This window comes from Typopeltis vanoorti, chromosome 8 (genome assembly GCF_054136105.1).
Source record: "Typopeltis vanoorti isolate ZY-2024b chromosome 8, IOZ_Tvanoo_1.0, whole genome shotgun sequence".
In the NCBI taxonomy this organism is placed as follows: Eukaryota; Metazoa; Arthropoda; class Arachnida; order Uropygi; family Thelyphonidae; genus Typopeltis; species Typopeltis vanoorti.
Genome location: NC_143556.1, coordinates 30,060,189 through 30,076,770, shown reverse-complemented (window position 1 = coordinate 30,076,770; position 16,582 = coordinate 30,060,189). Strand labels below are relative to the sequence as shown.

Below are 16,582 nucleotides of genomic sequence, written 5' to 3'. Positions count from 1 at the left end.
TCTTTTTCACTTTTTCAGACATAATCTCCATCAGTTTATAATATGAATGAAGTATTTTGAATTAGAAACTTTTATTTTAATACTGTGTTGAGCCTTCTTTAGCTCGAATTACAGCGCATATGCGGTTTGGCATAGATTCCACAAGGTGTTGAAATGCATCAAACCAGGCATTCACTACAGTCCTTTAACTGTCTTATATTTGACAGAAGAGGATTTTGCTCCTGGATTTATTTTTCTAACATGTCCCATACATTCTCAATAGGATTCTGATCCAAACTTTGTGGTAACCACGGAAGATGGTAGAAGTTACAATGATGCTTGCTGAACAACTTTTGCACAATGGACAGGAGCATTGTTGTCTATAAAACAACTGTCACCTGCTGGATAAAAAGTCAACAATGTTCAGATATTCCTTGGAAGACACCCAACCTCCCAGCAATATCAGGGGACCTGTTCTGTAACCAACAGAACATGCCCCACACTATGATACTGCTCCCTCTAGAACCCTGAGTTGTGTTTACAAGACAAGCTGGGTTCACTGCTTCATCTGCAACTGATGACGAAGGTATATTGTGCATCAATATACCTTCGAACTTTCCAGTTCTTTGCAGAAATCAGTAGTTTCTGTATAGGCATACAACTGCCAATACCGATCCTCTTCAATTCCCTGCACATAGTTTGGTGAGATATGGGTTGAGAACAGCCTTTATTAAATGCTTTGGTCAATTGCTGCATATAGGAAGTGTGCAGAGACTGACGTCATCTGTTTGTCTATACAAGACTTTACAGACGACAGCGATCTCGGTTTATTCCCTTTATGGGAAATATTATCAATCTTTTGTAAATTCCTAATTATTATCTAATTATATATTTTATTTTATTAATTTGGAATTTCATGACCATCTGCTGTCTTATTTAAACTTCAGTGAAGTTTTTTAAAATAATTCTGTTACAGCATTTTATTTTGTGCTCCACTGCCAATGTGCCGAGGAATGTTTTAGATACTGAAGCAAAATTTTACACTGATTAAGAAAGGCCTATTGTTTAAAAGCAGCCTATTACTAATCTTAACACCTTGTTCTTTAAAGAAAGAGTAAGAGATGAGATTAGTAGGTTGAATGTTCCAGATCAAACTTGAGATTTCTATACTACTTCTGGGAAGCGAGGATGGCTGCTCAGAAGTGTAAGGAAATCTCAAAAATTTGATCCTGTGTCTATGATGGCTGAGATGATCGCACACATTTCCATCATCATCAAATTCCTGCCATGTACCCTCAAGGAGTGTACAGGATATGATAGTACTACATGAAAAAATTACATCATTACTAACTTCCTATCTACAATTTTCCTCCAAATCAGTCTGTTACTTGTCAAGACTCCAACATTATCAGATCTTATATTTCTATTGTCTAAGGCACTTTGTACCGTATCAATCCACCTATATCTTGGTCTTCCTCTGGGTTGTTTTGCTGCACACCTGGCAGAGAACACTTGTTTTGCTAATCTTTCTTCGCCCATTCTGTTTAAGTGACCATACCATCTGAGATTAGCTCTGCTAACGCATTCCTGGATGCTGACAATGTCAAGTTCTTTCCTAATATCCTCATTTTTAATGTGATATTGCCATTGATGCCATCTGTTCACGCCTCTAATCTTTCTCAGGACTCTCATATCTGCAGTCTCTAGTCTTTAGTCAAGTGTTTTACTTCTGACCCAGCTCTCAGATCCATAAGTTAAAACTGGTTTGAACACTGTCTTGTATACAGCTAATTTAGTGTTCCGACTAATTTCTCTCTTATTCCATATGAATTTATTCAATTGACTTCCCACGATACCAGCTTTGCTGATTCTGTTGTCTATTTCTATATTTAATTTACCATCTTCAGTAAAAATCGTGCCTAAGTAGCTGAAATGTTTCACTTGTTCCACAGGTTCTCCATTCACAACACAGTTGACATTTTCAATGATTCTGTCTATTTTCATTGTCTTTGTCTTTTTAATGCTGACCTTCATACCATATCTACTACAACAGTTATTCAATTTAGTCAGAGAATCATGCAGACTTGTAACAGATTTATTTAGAAGTATAACATCATCTGCATAAAGTAAAGAGCTGACATTAACATCTCCAATTTTGATATCATGTTTAATACCACTTTCCTTCATAATGTGATCCACATAGATAATGAATAAGAGGAGGGGGATAATGTACATCCTTGTCTGACACCACCAGATTTAACATTAAACCACCTTCCTGTACTTCTTTCAATTCTAACTGCTGACTTACAACTCAAATAAAGACTAAGTATTGCTTGATATAATGCCCCATTGACCATAACTGTAGCATATTGAATAACTTCTCTCTTGGCACCTTGTCATATGCCTTTTCCAAATCTACAAAACTTAAATACAGATCTCTGTTATATTCCCATGCTTTCTCGACTATTTGTCGTAAAGTGAAGATCTGATCTGACAGCCTCTATTTGGCTTGAATCCAGCTTGTTCTTCACCAAGCTTTTCTTCCACAATTCTTCTCAACCGTTTCTCAAGTATACTTGCATAGATCTTGCCAGGAACACTCAGTAGGGAAATACCTCTGTAATTCTCACATTCAGTTTTATTTCCCTTTTTATATATGGGTACTATGAGAGCTCTACTCCAATCATTGGGAATTCGTCCTTCTGTCCAGGCTTTCTGAACTATGCAGTGCAGCCACTGTAAGACTCTTATACCACCATACTTCAGCATTTTTGGTCGAATATCATCTACTCCTGCTGCCTTTCCACATTTCAAGCCTTTGATGGCTTTTTCTACTTCAAGTATATGGATATTATTCCTGACTGTATGCATGGTCAGTGTTTTTTACCACTGTGCTGTCATCACTGCTTGTTTCATTTAGCAGTTTTTCAAAGTAATTACTCCATACTTCAAGGATATCTTTTTCTCCCGTTTTCATGTCACCTTTATCATCTGTAACTCCTTTTACAGTACTCTTTCCTCCATTCCTAAGCTTCTTCAACAACCTCCAGAATATTTTGCCACCTTCTTGATATTTATTTTCTATATTCTTGCCAAAGTCTCCAATGACTTTTGTTTAGCTAGTTTTACACAGTATTTAGCATTCTTGCATTTGTCTCTGTATTCTCTAAGAGCACAAGCTGACTTATTTGCCAGGAACTTTTGATATGCTTTCTTCTTTTCCTTCACTGCCTCTTTAACTTCCTGTGTCCACCACGGAGTTCTGATTTTTTTATCCTTGCAGACAACCTTACCACATGCCTCTCTGGCAGAATCAATCAATGTTTTCTTCAGAGTTTGCCACTGAATCTCCAAGGTTTGATTCCTGTTCTCAAACTGTTTCATTTTTTCTTCAATAATTTTTGTGTATTTTAGTCTACAGTTCACATCTGAGAGCTGCTCAACTTTTAATCGCTTTAAAACTTTCTTACATGTTATTCTTTTCAATATGAAATTCAATTTTATCCTGCTCAAGACTAAATAGTGATCACTTCCAATTTCAAATCCTCTGTACACTCTGGTGTCCTGCACCAGGGAGAAAACATCACTATCAACAATAACATAGTCAATGAGACTTTTCTTATTCCTAGCCTCTTCTCTCCATGTGAATTTGTGCACATTTTTATGTTGGAACATGGTGTTAGTAATAACCAGTCCATTTCCTGATCAGAAATCCAACAGATATTTGCCATTATTATTAGCTTTGCTCTTTTCTCCAAATTTTCTCAAAATATTTTTATATGTCTCACAATCATTTCCTACTCTGCTATTTAGATCCTCAACAAGGACCAACGTTTCCTTTTTCATTGTGTCAGTTGCTTTTTCTAAAGCCTCAAAATATTCCTCCACTTCTACCTTAGTAGAACCTTCTGTGGGACCAGAGGCACAAATAAGTCTCATTGTCCAGTTCCCCATTCTCATATTTGCCCACAAAATAAAAAATGATGGTACGACATAGCTCACATTTCCATCAACTAATAATGTTTCTTTTAGCTAATTTTGAGTGATGTAGTTTATTTTTACAACTGTTACCTCTCCAAATATTTAACAGTATGAGTTATGTGTGACAACACGAATATACATATCCCTATGTCTCATAATAAAATAGCATTTGTCCAAATACATAGGGTACTTATTTCAACACACTATAGATGTGGCATATGAAAAATGTTATATAAAAATTATGATGTTATTATATGCTAATAGCAACTATGCAATACAGAATCAAATATTAAGTAAAGCTTACATTATTAATATTCACTCCAGTCAGCTGGGTAACCACCTGGGGAACCTTTGTGATAATATCCATAACCTCTGATGTCAACTTACTAGCTCCCACTTCACTATTACCAGTAGATACCATCACTATTTTCTTGCATTGGGAAAGTGGGGCAGCAACTTCAGCTGCTACCTAAAATTCAATTAATTCATTATTACTTCAGTTAAAACAGGCAAAAAAAAATCTTAATGTGAAGAAATTACCATTTTCTTTTATAGCTAATTGCAACCCACTTTCCTAAAACCATGTCCTCCTCTCTCCACTCCCATCTGAAATTTGTCTTCCATGCTAGTCAAAAATGTTTTAAATTACACAACAACACAATCTATGAGCAAGTATTAGTATGTAAAATGCATGTGTTGTCAACTAAAATTCCAGCTAGAAAAAACAAAAACACATTGCTACCTCTAAAAGAGATTGACTAATTTCACCTCTGATTAAAAAATCTTATACATGTGTGTGTGTATACACATGATAACTACAAAAATTTAATTCTAAAAAAAAGTAACATGTATGAAAGTCAAACATATACTACTGTAAAAAGCAACTCAATTTTATTTATTTTTTTTTTTTATGAAGTGATAATAGATAGGATAGTAAATCACACCTTCAATTCATACAGGAAAAGTTGGAGCATCCCAATCCAGCTTTCAGGCAAATGCTCATTCAAAAATGTCATCTCACTATGAATGTGTGATGGCACTTCATGTCAAAAAGCATATTTGTCTTCAAGTAGCTGAAGAATTAATCATAATTTTAATATGTCATGGCAGAGAACTTCTGGTAACTTTTTCACAAGAAAGATCCATATACATTATTACAGGTCATTGCAAAAATTGCCTCTGAGCTGTCTCTTGCATGTTCACCAATGCATGGCTGTCCACTTCCTCTATATGTGAAACCTGTTAACTTTTCTATGAAAAGTTGACTCACTGCTGAAACAGGTGATTAACAGGAATGCTTCACCTTCAACAACACTGTCCAACATGATCAAACAGCATTCTACCACCACCACCACCACATCATTAGGTTTATGTGATGCAATAACAGCAGTCAGAAAGGCCAAAAAAGCAAGAATTTACAAAGAATTTTCCATGCTGGTTGCTGTGGCACATTCAATTCATGGGTAGCCTGACATTTAAATTTAAAAGTGGTTCTATACTAGTACTCCATCTTCCAGAACTCCCTTCCCATCTTTATAAATCTGTATCCAAAAATTGCATCTGTAAAAAAAAAGTTGAGATAGATTGAGACAATGTAGAAACACCTGAGCAATTTTAGCAGGCTTATGTGTTAAGTCCAGGCTAGCTATGAACTGAACATAATGCAGCAGTTCCTGATCGCATGGATTTGTAGCTACAAGATACTTCCTATACTTTTCTCTGAAATGTCTTTGAATAAAACATAAATCTAATACCCCAAACACATTAACTCATTTTGACCTTTGACCATTACCCTTTTGACTACTTGCATATGGGAAATATATGACTTCTGCATTACTTCAACCTTGGTGTCTCTTCTTGGTCTAGCTCCCACTGATGAGTCCTCAATAAAGGTCGAAACTAGTCTAGGTAGTGGTCATTCTCATAATGCAGTGTTTCTAAAAGTATGGTACACGTACCCCCGAGGGTACGTGAAAGGTCTTCAGGGGATACATGGCAATTTTCAGCTATGCATCATTAATGCATGGAATCATTATTAAGAATGAAAATAATTATTTGAAACGTATATATTTCTCAATAAATTATATATTATGTATGAATTCTCCTACACTCGCTCCCTGCGGTAAACAACATGCACTCCCCAAAAGCCACTATATAGTCCGACCACAGAAGTGAAAGCTCTCATTGGCAGACTGCCAAGAAGAGCCAATTCATGTTGAAGGGGAGAAAAAAATAAGGTGATGTACGAATTTGTCACCAACACGTGAAGTCATGCTTTATACGTAATATTTTCCAACTGTTATACAAGCAAAATAGTTACCACTTTAAAAACTACAATGATCATAAAAGAGAAGTTAATTTTCCGACATGCGCATTGATTACCCTATTATCGGAATGGATTCTCCTTATTTTGACATGTGCAGAAGTGTCGAAGGGTCTTGTATCTGTGGGCATACTATACTGCAGATGCAAGAAAAACAAGTAGTTTTATTGTATCATTGAACAAGGTACAGAGACATTTGCAGATTGTGTTATATGTACATGTAATATGTATAATAATAATATATTACTCAACAAATAGTGCAATAAAAGATAACTGGGATAAAAATGGCACTAACTAATGAATCACATGCCCCCCCCCCCCCATTAACCATGCCGTGTTGACTCAAGCAAAACCATATGTTGCACCTACAAACATATGATTTTGCATGACATCACCCAGTCATTAATGTGTTACAGATATTATGAAATTTGGTTGAAGAGAATTAGCATTTCAACTCAACTGTCGGCTTGTCTTTGGGTCACGCGTACTTTTGTTAATACTGCACCAATCACATGCACATCATCATAGCTGCTCTATCTCTACTGGCCTACCATTAAATGAACAATCTGCATAAAAACTGCACAATAATGATATGAATTACTTCAAATGTGGATTTTCATAGATGGGAAATGAAGAGAAACCTATTCCATTGTGTGTCATTTGTGGTGAAACTTTAAAAAGGATTGTTCATTAGGTATTTCAAGTCTTGTAAATTGCTGGTAATTTTTGCTTGAAATAATGGGAAAGAAGATGATGCCATTTGGGTAGATGACTTTGACATGCACACAAGGAAACTGCTCTCCAGGCCAGGAGTGGCAAGAGCGAATAGGAGCTTCTTGGTAAGTCATACCCATTTTCAGTTTTTTTTCTGAAAACTTTTGTTTCCAAAAATCCTCACATATATCTCGCAGCACGATTTTTTAGCTTTCATTTTTGGGAAAAAAAGTCCGAGTTATATTCGGTAATTTTTTTTTTTTAGCTTTCAAATTCTTAAGTATGGATCATTGCTTAAAGACATGATTTATAAAACTCACAAAAGAGAGCAATAAAGCAGATAAAAGTAGCTGTAAGCAACAAGAAAACATTGATATTGTATCTGGATCAAATGAAATTGATAAAGGTGTGTCGTCTGACATCTCTAAAGAACCAACTAGGAAGAAGATGAAAAAAACTGCGTAAATATGATATGAATTACTTCAAATGTGGATTTTCGTGGACAGGAAATGAAGAGAAACCTATTCCATTATGTGTCATTTGTGGTGAAAAAATGAAAGCATGAAATCATCTAATTTAAACTGAAATTTTGAATCGAAACAACGATTACAAGGGCAACCTGTAGAATTTTTTCAAAATAAACAAAAAAAAAAAATTAAAAGAATCTCAAAAAATTATGTCGATCGTGTCAGAAGGTGAAAATATGAATACTTTAGAAGCTTCATATCATGTGTCGCTACTAATAGCAAAAAGATGATGGGAATCATCTTTTTGCTATTAGTAGCGACACATGATATGAAGTTATGAAATTAATGATGGGAGATAATGCAAGAAAGTCTTAATTGGATAAGACTTTCTTGCAAATAGTACTGTTCATCACAGTATCACTGAAATGGCTGAAAATAAACTTCAAGATGACCTTTTATATTGCCAGAACATACAACAGGAGAAGAGATATTCAACAATATAAATACATTTATGCATCAAAACAAGCTTGATTGGAAAAGTTGTGTTGGAATAAGCATGGATGGAGCGAAATCCATGGTCGGATCTAAAATGGGCTTGTTTCAAGGATTCAAGCTGTTACACCAGATGCAAAGTCAACACACTGCTGCATACACAGGGAGGCTTTGGGCTACACATAAAATGTCTACAGACCTAAGAAAAGTTCTGGAAGAAGCTGTTAAAATCATAAATTATAAATATTAAAGGCTGTCCTCTAAATGCAAGACCTTTCTCTCAACTTTGCAAAGAAAGGGAAGCAATCATACACAATTTCTTTTCCATAGCAATATTCATTGGCTTTCTTGTGGAAAAGTCCTTACTCAGAATGAACTACAAGTTTTTCTTGAAAAAATTTATATTTCATGTCCAAGATAAAATGAACGCCATGTTGACAAAGATGAAGTTATGGCAAAAGGGGGTTGCTAATGGAGAATTTAATGCATTTCCATCTCTTCATCAATCGCTTGCAAATTCAAATGAACAAATTGATGATGTGAAAATTACTATCATGTAGTATAAAAAACTTACAAATGAATCTCTATAAAAGTATTTCCCTGAATTGGACATTAAAATTGAGTGGATAAGATACCCTTTCAATATCAACAGATCTATGCCAAAGGGTCTGTCACCAATAGAAAAAGAACAACTTTTAGAACTAGCTTCTGATGGTTTCCTAAAAAACAAATACAACAAGAATATGTTATCATCATTTTGACTACAAATACAGAATGAATCTCCTGAATTAACAGATAAAGCTCTAAGGTTCATTTTTCCATTTCGAAGCTCACATCTGTGCAAAGTTGGATTTTTGGCCCTTGTAGATATTAAGACGAAGAAGAAGAGGAACCGCATCATAGATGTCAAACAGCAACTGAGATTGAAATTAACAACTATAGAGCCAAATTTTGCTGAAATTTTATCCCACCATAAGCAATTTCACTCATCTCATTGAAAATAAATGATTTAAATTAAGTAAAAATTTATAGTATCTATAAAGTTCGTTCTATTAACCCCTTAACACACCAATTAAAAAACAAGATAACATTCGTTTTTTCGCAAATTTTTTTATTTCTTTATACACAAAAGAACATTAACAAATGTTGGGGGAAAAAAAAAAAAAAAAAGTCTCTTAAAAAAAGATTAACTAAACTGAATCTACTTCGCTAAACCGAGTTAACTCAGGCAACAAAAAAATCTTGAAAATGTTTTAGTCAAAATTTACCACTGTGTGGTAAATTCTAAAACACAGGATGACACAAAGAGGAACGTCACAGTCAGTACACATATACCTTGTTTCTTTGCGAACCCTTTTATTGTGTTTTCATTCGATAGTCACCAATTTCTCTGGCATAATCGAATTGCCAAATTTTCTATTCAAATCTTCATAAATTGGCCAGATTTTGTTGAGTTTTGGGTTAGGGTGATTTGTTGGATCAAATTCATCATTATTTGAAAAATGTAGAAATTGTTTTATGGCTTCGAAGCGTTTCCTGCTCATACAATCCGGAAAAAATGGTGTATATAATAATGGATTTTTTTGTCCAATAATGATGGTATTCTGGTTTTCTTACTGTACTTTGCAAAAGTACAACAGCCAAATATACTCCGATTTCATTTGGATTTGTGTCATACCAAGAAGTCTTTTCTTTACCACGGGTACGACTCCTCGCATATCTAGTTGTTTCATCCACAACACGTTGAATCAATTGATCATCAAAGAAAAGCTCGAAGAAATTTAGGCAGTTATAATCGCCAACATCAATATTTTTTATACCGGGAGCTTCTGTGAAAGCGAATGGTGGAGGAGGATGAGCATCTTGTTGTATTGGATACCATTGTCGGGCTAAAGCAAGAGTTTCATCATCAGTACTTTCATCCTCTGAAATAGCATCAACTTCTGAATCACTTCCACCGTGTTCTAAAGTTTCATCTTCTGAACTAAATAACCAGTCTTGATCACTATCCATGATAGGGTAATGAACAAATAAATCGAAAACAAACATCGGAAACGAACAAATAAATTCTGAAATTGTATCCTGAACCCGATTATATCACTGTAATTTTTGATTAAAATTTACAAAAATATACCTAAAATATTTTATTTTTTGATGTATCATAAATCAACTTATGACTAATTGTTGAGTTCTGTGTAAGGGCCATATCCTAATTTTAATTGGATCAGATGCATGTGGTCTGGCTCTAAAAGTCGACTTGCTACTGATAACTCATTCTTCTCGACTTTATTAAAAAAAAAAACTATTTTGGAAAGACGCCGAACATTAATCGCACACACAAGAAAAATACCATGCACCGGTCCTGTCTAGCTTTATTTAGTGTAATTGACTACATATCATCATCTTCCTTAGGGTGGGTTGAGACTACTATGAACAGTTGCTTCCCAGTCAATTCTATCAGTAGCCAGGTTATTTAAATTTCTGTAAGAGATTAGACCACTTATACTCGATATTTTCCACCCATTTCCTTCCGAGTGTCTTTTCAGCAGAATCTTTCATTCTGCTCTTCTGTTTTGGAGAATTTAAGGAAATCTTCTAGTAGGCATTCTGCACACATCTACACCACTGTAACTTTTTTTCTTCTTCTAATTCTTGTTATTACTGAAATCTGCTAGTATAATTCTTCTCTGATCTCCTGATTGGTTTTCATTTCAGTCCATGATGTTTATTTTTCCTGATACATTTGTTTTCAAAGCCAGTCAATCTATGTTCTTCCTTCTGTTTGAAAATCCAAGTCTCCACACCATAAAGAACTGTGGGGAGCACCATTAAACTATATACTTTGATTTTAAGTGTTTTGGAGAGATGTATTTTTCCATAAATTTGTAAATTTGGTCATAGAGATCACCTTAGATTTATTCTGCATTTAATAGTCCCCCCCCCTGTAATTCAGCCTATCTGTGATCAATGTGTTTAATTAATGTAATTTAATCTGTTCTAGTTTATTTCATTCCTTTTGCAGGTAGATATATTCACCAGAGTGAATATTCCCCCCCCCCACAATATGGGATTATAAAAACCCTATATAACAGGGCAAAATTAATCAGTTCAGATAACAATGCCCTAATTACTGAACTTAACCACATTCTTAACACCTTCTTAGCCAAGGGCTACAATCCCCAAAAAATATTAAAACCAGATAACCCCCCCCCCTCCTCTTCATAGCAGAGATAAATCTGTCACCATTCCGTATATCCAGGGTATATCCGAAAAATTAACATAAATTTTAAGAAAATGTGACATCTGTCATATTTTCTTAAAATATGGATAATTTTTTTAATGTTTTCTAATTATTTTAAAGAAAATAATTTTCTTTAAAAATATGGATATTTTCTTAAAAGTGGATAAGAAATTGGCATCTCTTATCCACTTCTCTTAGACCTACTCGGAGTATACCAGGTCCCTTGCAGTTGCAAACTGTCCTGCTATGACCAATTAGACAGGACAGTCAATATCAGGATATCCGAACACAAGGACTACATCCGGTTCCACAAATACAGCCACTCAGGACCATGCATTGGACACCCACCATAGAATACGCTGGAAGAAGGCCACTTTATTACACCACAGTGTATAAGTATGAAAGATTATTCCTTGAATCAGCCTAAGCTCTGAAAAACTTTCCAAAACCTCAACAAATTTGGGTACACGAGACTGACCCAAATTTGGGAAGTTTACATTCTAAGATCGTCAGCCCAACAGCCAATCCAATTTAGCCCACTAGGGTGCACCTTTTAGGACTCTAGGACCGACTTCAGTTGCCTTTCTTCAGCCTCATTTGCTTAGTGTGAGTGCCTGCGTGCACATATCATTGTTTTGAGATCCCTGGAGATGGCAAGGTAACATTGCTGAAATATAGATAGTTGTTAAAGTTTTATTAATAATTTAGTTTACATTGTTGTCATTTCCTAAAAAATTAGAAATAGAACAAATTGATCTTAATATTTTAAAACCACATTCTTCCACAGATTTCCTTCCACATCTAATTCTGGATTTAATACCGTTTCAATAAATTTATGCTAAATCAGAATTATGTCTGCATAGTTCCAACATCTCTCTCTTCTTGATTTCACTTTATATCTTGATACTATAACACTTAAGAGATTAAATAATAATTTATATCCTTAAAATTTTATTTTAAGGAGTTATTTTAACTAGTAATTATGTTATTAGTTTCTATTAATAATAATTAATAGAGATGTTTTCAACAATGAATAGAATTTAAGAAAAATTAAGGAATCTGCAAATGAAGAATTAAACAGAGGTGTTAATTTTGCAATACCTTTGGAAGAGTATCTAAGAACATATCAATCATTGCAGCATTCTTGTATTCCTTAAAGGCATCTGCTTTCTTGGCCATCTGTTCAGCTTCAGCTCTTGCTTTAGCTTCAATTGCGTATGCTTCAGCCTCTCCTTTCAGCTATGAAAGTATTGTTGATGTCAGTACAAAAAAGCATACATCTTTCAAAATACATAAATATACATGAATATCAGTATTTCTATCACTTATTATATTTTGAAAAAAAAACCAAAAAAAACTTCTCTTAGGTATTAATACATCTCAAGGGATCCTAATTACAAAGTCACACACCACTACTGATTTTAACACATTCAATTTTAAATTTATTAATATTATTGATGTGATCATAAATATTACAATCATGAAACCATTTCCAATGATTGCATACTCCAAAAACAATATTGTTATTTTTTTTTTTTAACTCTCTCATATTAGTTATTCTACTTTTAAAAAAGGCTCATGATAAATAACACTTAATTTAAGTACCAGATCGATATAATAGGGGTGACTGAAACAAAAAAGACAAAAACTGGTGAGATCTTTCTGAGCAATAAATACAAAATGTTATATTCAGGCAATGACAATGAAGGAAAAGCCATAGTATTTAACACTAAATACGAGGCTAATCACCTTGAATGGCAGACAGTTTCAAGTAGAGTGATATCGGCAAATATCAGAATGGGAAACTGGACAATGAGACTTATTTGTGCCTATGGTTCCACAAAGGTAGAAGTAGAGGAATTTGAGGCTTTAGAGAAAGCAACTAACACAGACAACTAACTTTAGAGAAAACAACTAACTGAGAGCACAGAGGTAAAAAAACACTGACCAGGCATGCAATTAGGAATTCATATCCATACTTGAAGTAGGAAAAGCCATCAAAAGCCTGAAATGAGGAAAGGCAGCTGGAGTAGATAATATTCAATCAGAACTCAAGTATAGAGGTATAAAAGTCTTACAGTGGCTGCACTGTATAGTTCAGAAGGCCTGGACAGAGGGATGAATTCCAGATGATTGGAGTAGAGCTCTCATAGTACCCATATATGAAAAGGGAAATAAAACTGAATGTGAGAATTACAAAAGGTATTTCTGTACTGAGTATTCCTGGTAAGATTTATAAAATATATTTGAGAAACAGTTGAGAAGGACTGTGAAAGAGAAGCTTGGTGAAGAACAAGCTGGATTCAGGAAAATTGAGGCTGTCAGGATCAGATTTTCACTTTACAACAAATAGTTGAGAAATCTTCTTCTTCTTCTGCAGCTTCTCCCACTTAAGTAGGGTCACTGTTGATAATGAGTCTCCTCCACACCTTCCTGTCTTGGGCTGTCACCACATCCAAGTTCTTCATCCTCAAGTCCTCTTCTACCAGCTCCCTCCATCTCTTCTTTGCCTGCCCACGCTTCCGCCTTCCTTGCACATCCATCTGCATGACCCTTCTTCCCACATATTCGTCCTCCCTCCTCATCACATGACCAAACCATCTCAACCTTGCCTCCTGTATTTTCGCTCCTAAGTTCGTAACTTTCACTATTCCCCTGACATAGTCATTTCTCAGACGATCCTTTCTGGTCACACCGCACATCCACCTAAGCATTCTCATCTCTGCTACTTCCATCCTGCTGATGTTATTTTTCCTCAGGGCCACAGTTTCTATAGCATATGTCATAGCTGGCCTCACTACTGTCCAATAGATTTTGCCTTTCAGATTGATCGGCACCCTCTTATCGCATAACACTCCAGCCATCTCCCTCCAGTTCCTCCAACCCGCTTGTATCCTGTATCCCACTTCCTTCTCAGCTCCTCCATCTTCTTCCACTGTTGAACCTAAGTATCTAAAGTCTCTTACCTTCCTGATGACATTTCCTTCCAGCTCCAGATCTGTCTCCTGTCTGCCGCTCACTGTGCAACACATATACTCTGTCTTACTTCTGCCCAGTCTCATACTTCTCTCTTCCAGTACTTTTCTCCATCTTTCCAGTTTAGTTCCCACTTCTTCTCTTGAATCTGCACACAGCAAGATGTCATCTGCATACAACATTGTCCAAGGCCCATCTTCTCTCACCTCCTCTGTTACCACCTCCATCACAATATTAAACAGAAACGGACTTAATGCTGACCCGTGATGCAAGCCAACTGTTACTTGAAAACTTTCTGAACACTTGTCTTCACATTTCTGTACATTTCTTGCAACAACCTGACATATTTCTCCAGCACCTTCTTCTCCCTCAGACACCTCCAGACTTCTTGCCTTGGCACTCTATCGTATGCTTTCTCCAGATCAATAAATGCCAGATGTAGCTCCCTTTGTTTCTCTCGATACAAAGTAGCTCCCTTTGTTTCTCTCGATACTTTTCCATCATCTACCGTAACCCAAAGATAGCATCTGTTGTTGATCTACAAGGCATGAAGCCAAATTGTTCCTTTGTAATCTCCACCTCCTTCCTCAATCTACCATCAAGATCCCTTTCTAGGATTTTCATTGTGTGGGACATTAACTTTATTCCTCTGTAATTTTTACAGTCTTGTGTATCCCCTTTACCCTTGTAGATGGGGACAAGAGTACTCTCCCTCCATTCCTCGGGGATATTTTCCTGTTGGCAAACTTTCATGAACAGGTCCACAGCAGGTCAATTCTCTTCCCCCAGTGCCTTCCATGCCTCCACTGGAATTCTGTCGGGGCCCACCGATTTTCCATTCCTCATCCTCTTCATGGCCTCTGTCACTTCCACTCTACTGATGTTCTGCACCATCCCCTCAGAAGGCTGCCCATCTCCTCTGTGAGTTCTTGCATTTTCCTCATTCAAAAGTCCCTCAAAGTATATTTTCCATCTGTTTCTTATGTCCACATCCCTCCGTAATACTCTTCCTTCAGCGTCTTTGATCTGCCTCACATGTAAGATGTCCTTTGCTGCTTTATTTCAAATTTTGCTAGTTGGTTTTCCTCACACTCTCCTCTTTTAAGCGAAACCACTTAATTGTCGTCATCCCATGGCATCCAGAGGTTCTTATCTTCGATCTTATTTTAAAGTCTGCACAGGAGTCAGTGTTGCTGTGCTACTTGATCTGTTGGAATTACTTTATAATTTGTCACAACCTTAAGATGTTTTCTTCTAGTCAAAATGTAGTTCAATTTGTGAACTATTGTTACCACTCCTAAATGTTATCAAAAGTTGAGAAATCATGCAAATATAACAAAGATCTGCATTTAAGTTTTGTCGATCTGGAAAAGGCATATGACAAGGTGCCAAGAGAGAAGCTATTCAAAATGCTACAGTTATATGGTCAATGGGGCATTATATCAAGCAATACTTAGTCTTTGAGTTGTAAGTCAGCAGTTAGAATTGAAAGAAGTACAGGAAGGTGGTTTAATGTTAAATCTGGTGGTGTCAGACAAGGATGTACATTATCCCCCCTCTTATTCATTATCTATATGGATCATATTATGAAGGAAAGTGATATTAAACATGATATCAGAATTGGAGATGTTAATGTCAGTTTTTTCCTTTATGCAGATGATGTTATACTTCTAAATAAATCCACTACAAGTCTGCAAGATTCCCTGATTAAAGTGAATAACTGTTGTAATTCACTAGATATGGTATGAAGGTCAGCATTAAAGAGACAAAGACAATGAAAATATCAACTGCATTGTGAATGGAGAACCTATAAAGCTGAAAAACATTAAAGCATTAAAACATTTCAGCTACTTAGGTATGATTTTTAGTGAAGATGGTAAGTTAAATATGGAAATAGATAACAGAATCAACAAAGCCGGTATGGTAGGAATTCAGCTGAATAAATTTATATGGAATAAGAGAGACATTAGTGAAAACACTAAATTAGCTGTATACAAGATAGTGTTCAAACCAATTTTAACTTATGGATCTGAGAGCTGGGTCAGAAGTAAAACACTTGATCAAAGACTTCAGATATTAGAGCCCCGAGAAAGATTAGGGGCATGAACAGATGGCATCAATGGCAATATCATATTAAAAAGGAGGATATTAGGAAAGAACTTGACATTGTCAGCATACAGGAATGAATTAGCAGAGTTAATCTCAGGTGGTATGGTTACTTAGAATGGGAGAGGAAAGATTAGCAAAACAGGTGTTCTCTGCCAAGTTGGCAGGAAAAAGACCCAGAGGAAGACCAAGGTATAGGTGGATTGATATGGTAAATAGTGCCTTAGAAGATAGAAATATAAGATCTGATAATGTTGGAGTCTTGACAGGTAACAGACTGATTCGAGAAAAATTGTAGATAGG

The 16,582-nt window shown here is 35.6% G+C and overlaps 1 protein-coding gene across 1 annotated transcript in view; it reads right to left on the bottom strand.

Annotated features, from left to right (window-relative positions):
- Positions 1 to 16,582, bottom strand: part of LOC150103898 (flotillin-1-like) — a 217,181-nt gene that overhangs the window by 26,727 nt on the left and 173,872 nt on the right. Inside the window, exons 10-11 of the mRNA XM_090397170.1 lie at positions 12,299 to 12,436; positions 4,265 to 4,429 (exon numbers count right to left, since the gene is read on the bottom strand). Of these exons, the coding sequence (XP_090253296.1) occupies positions 4,265 to 4,429; positions 12,299 to 12,436 (303 nt within the window). The remainder of the gene's footprint in view (positions 1 to 4,264; positions 4,430 to 12,298; positions 12,437 to 16,582) is intronic.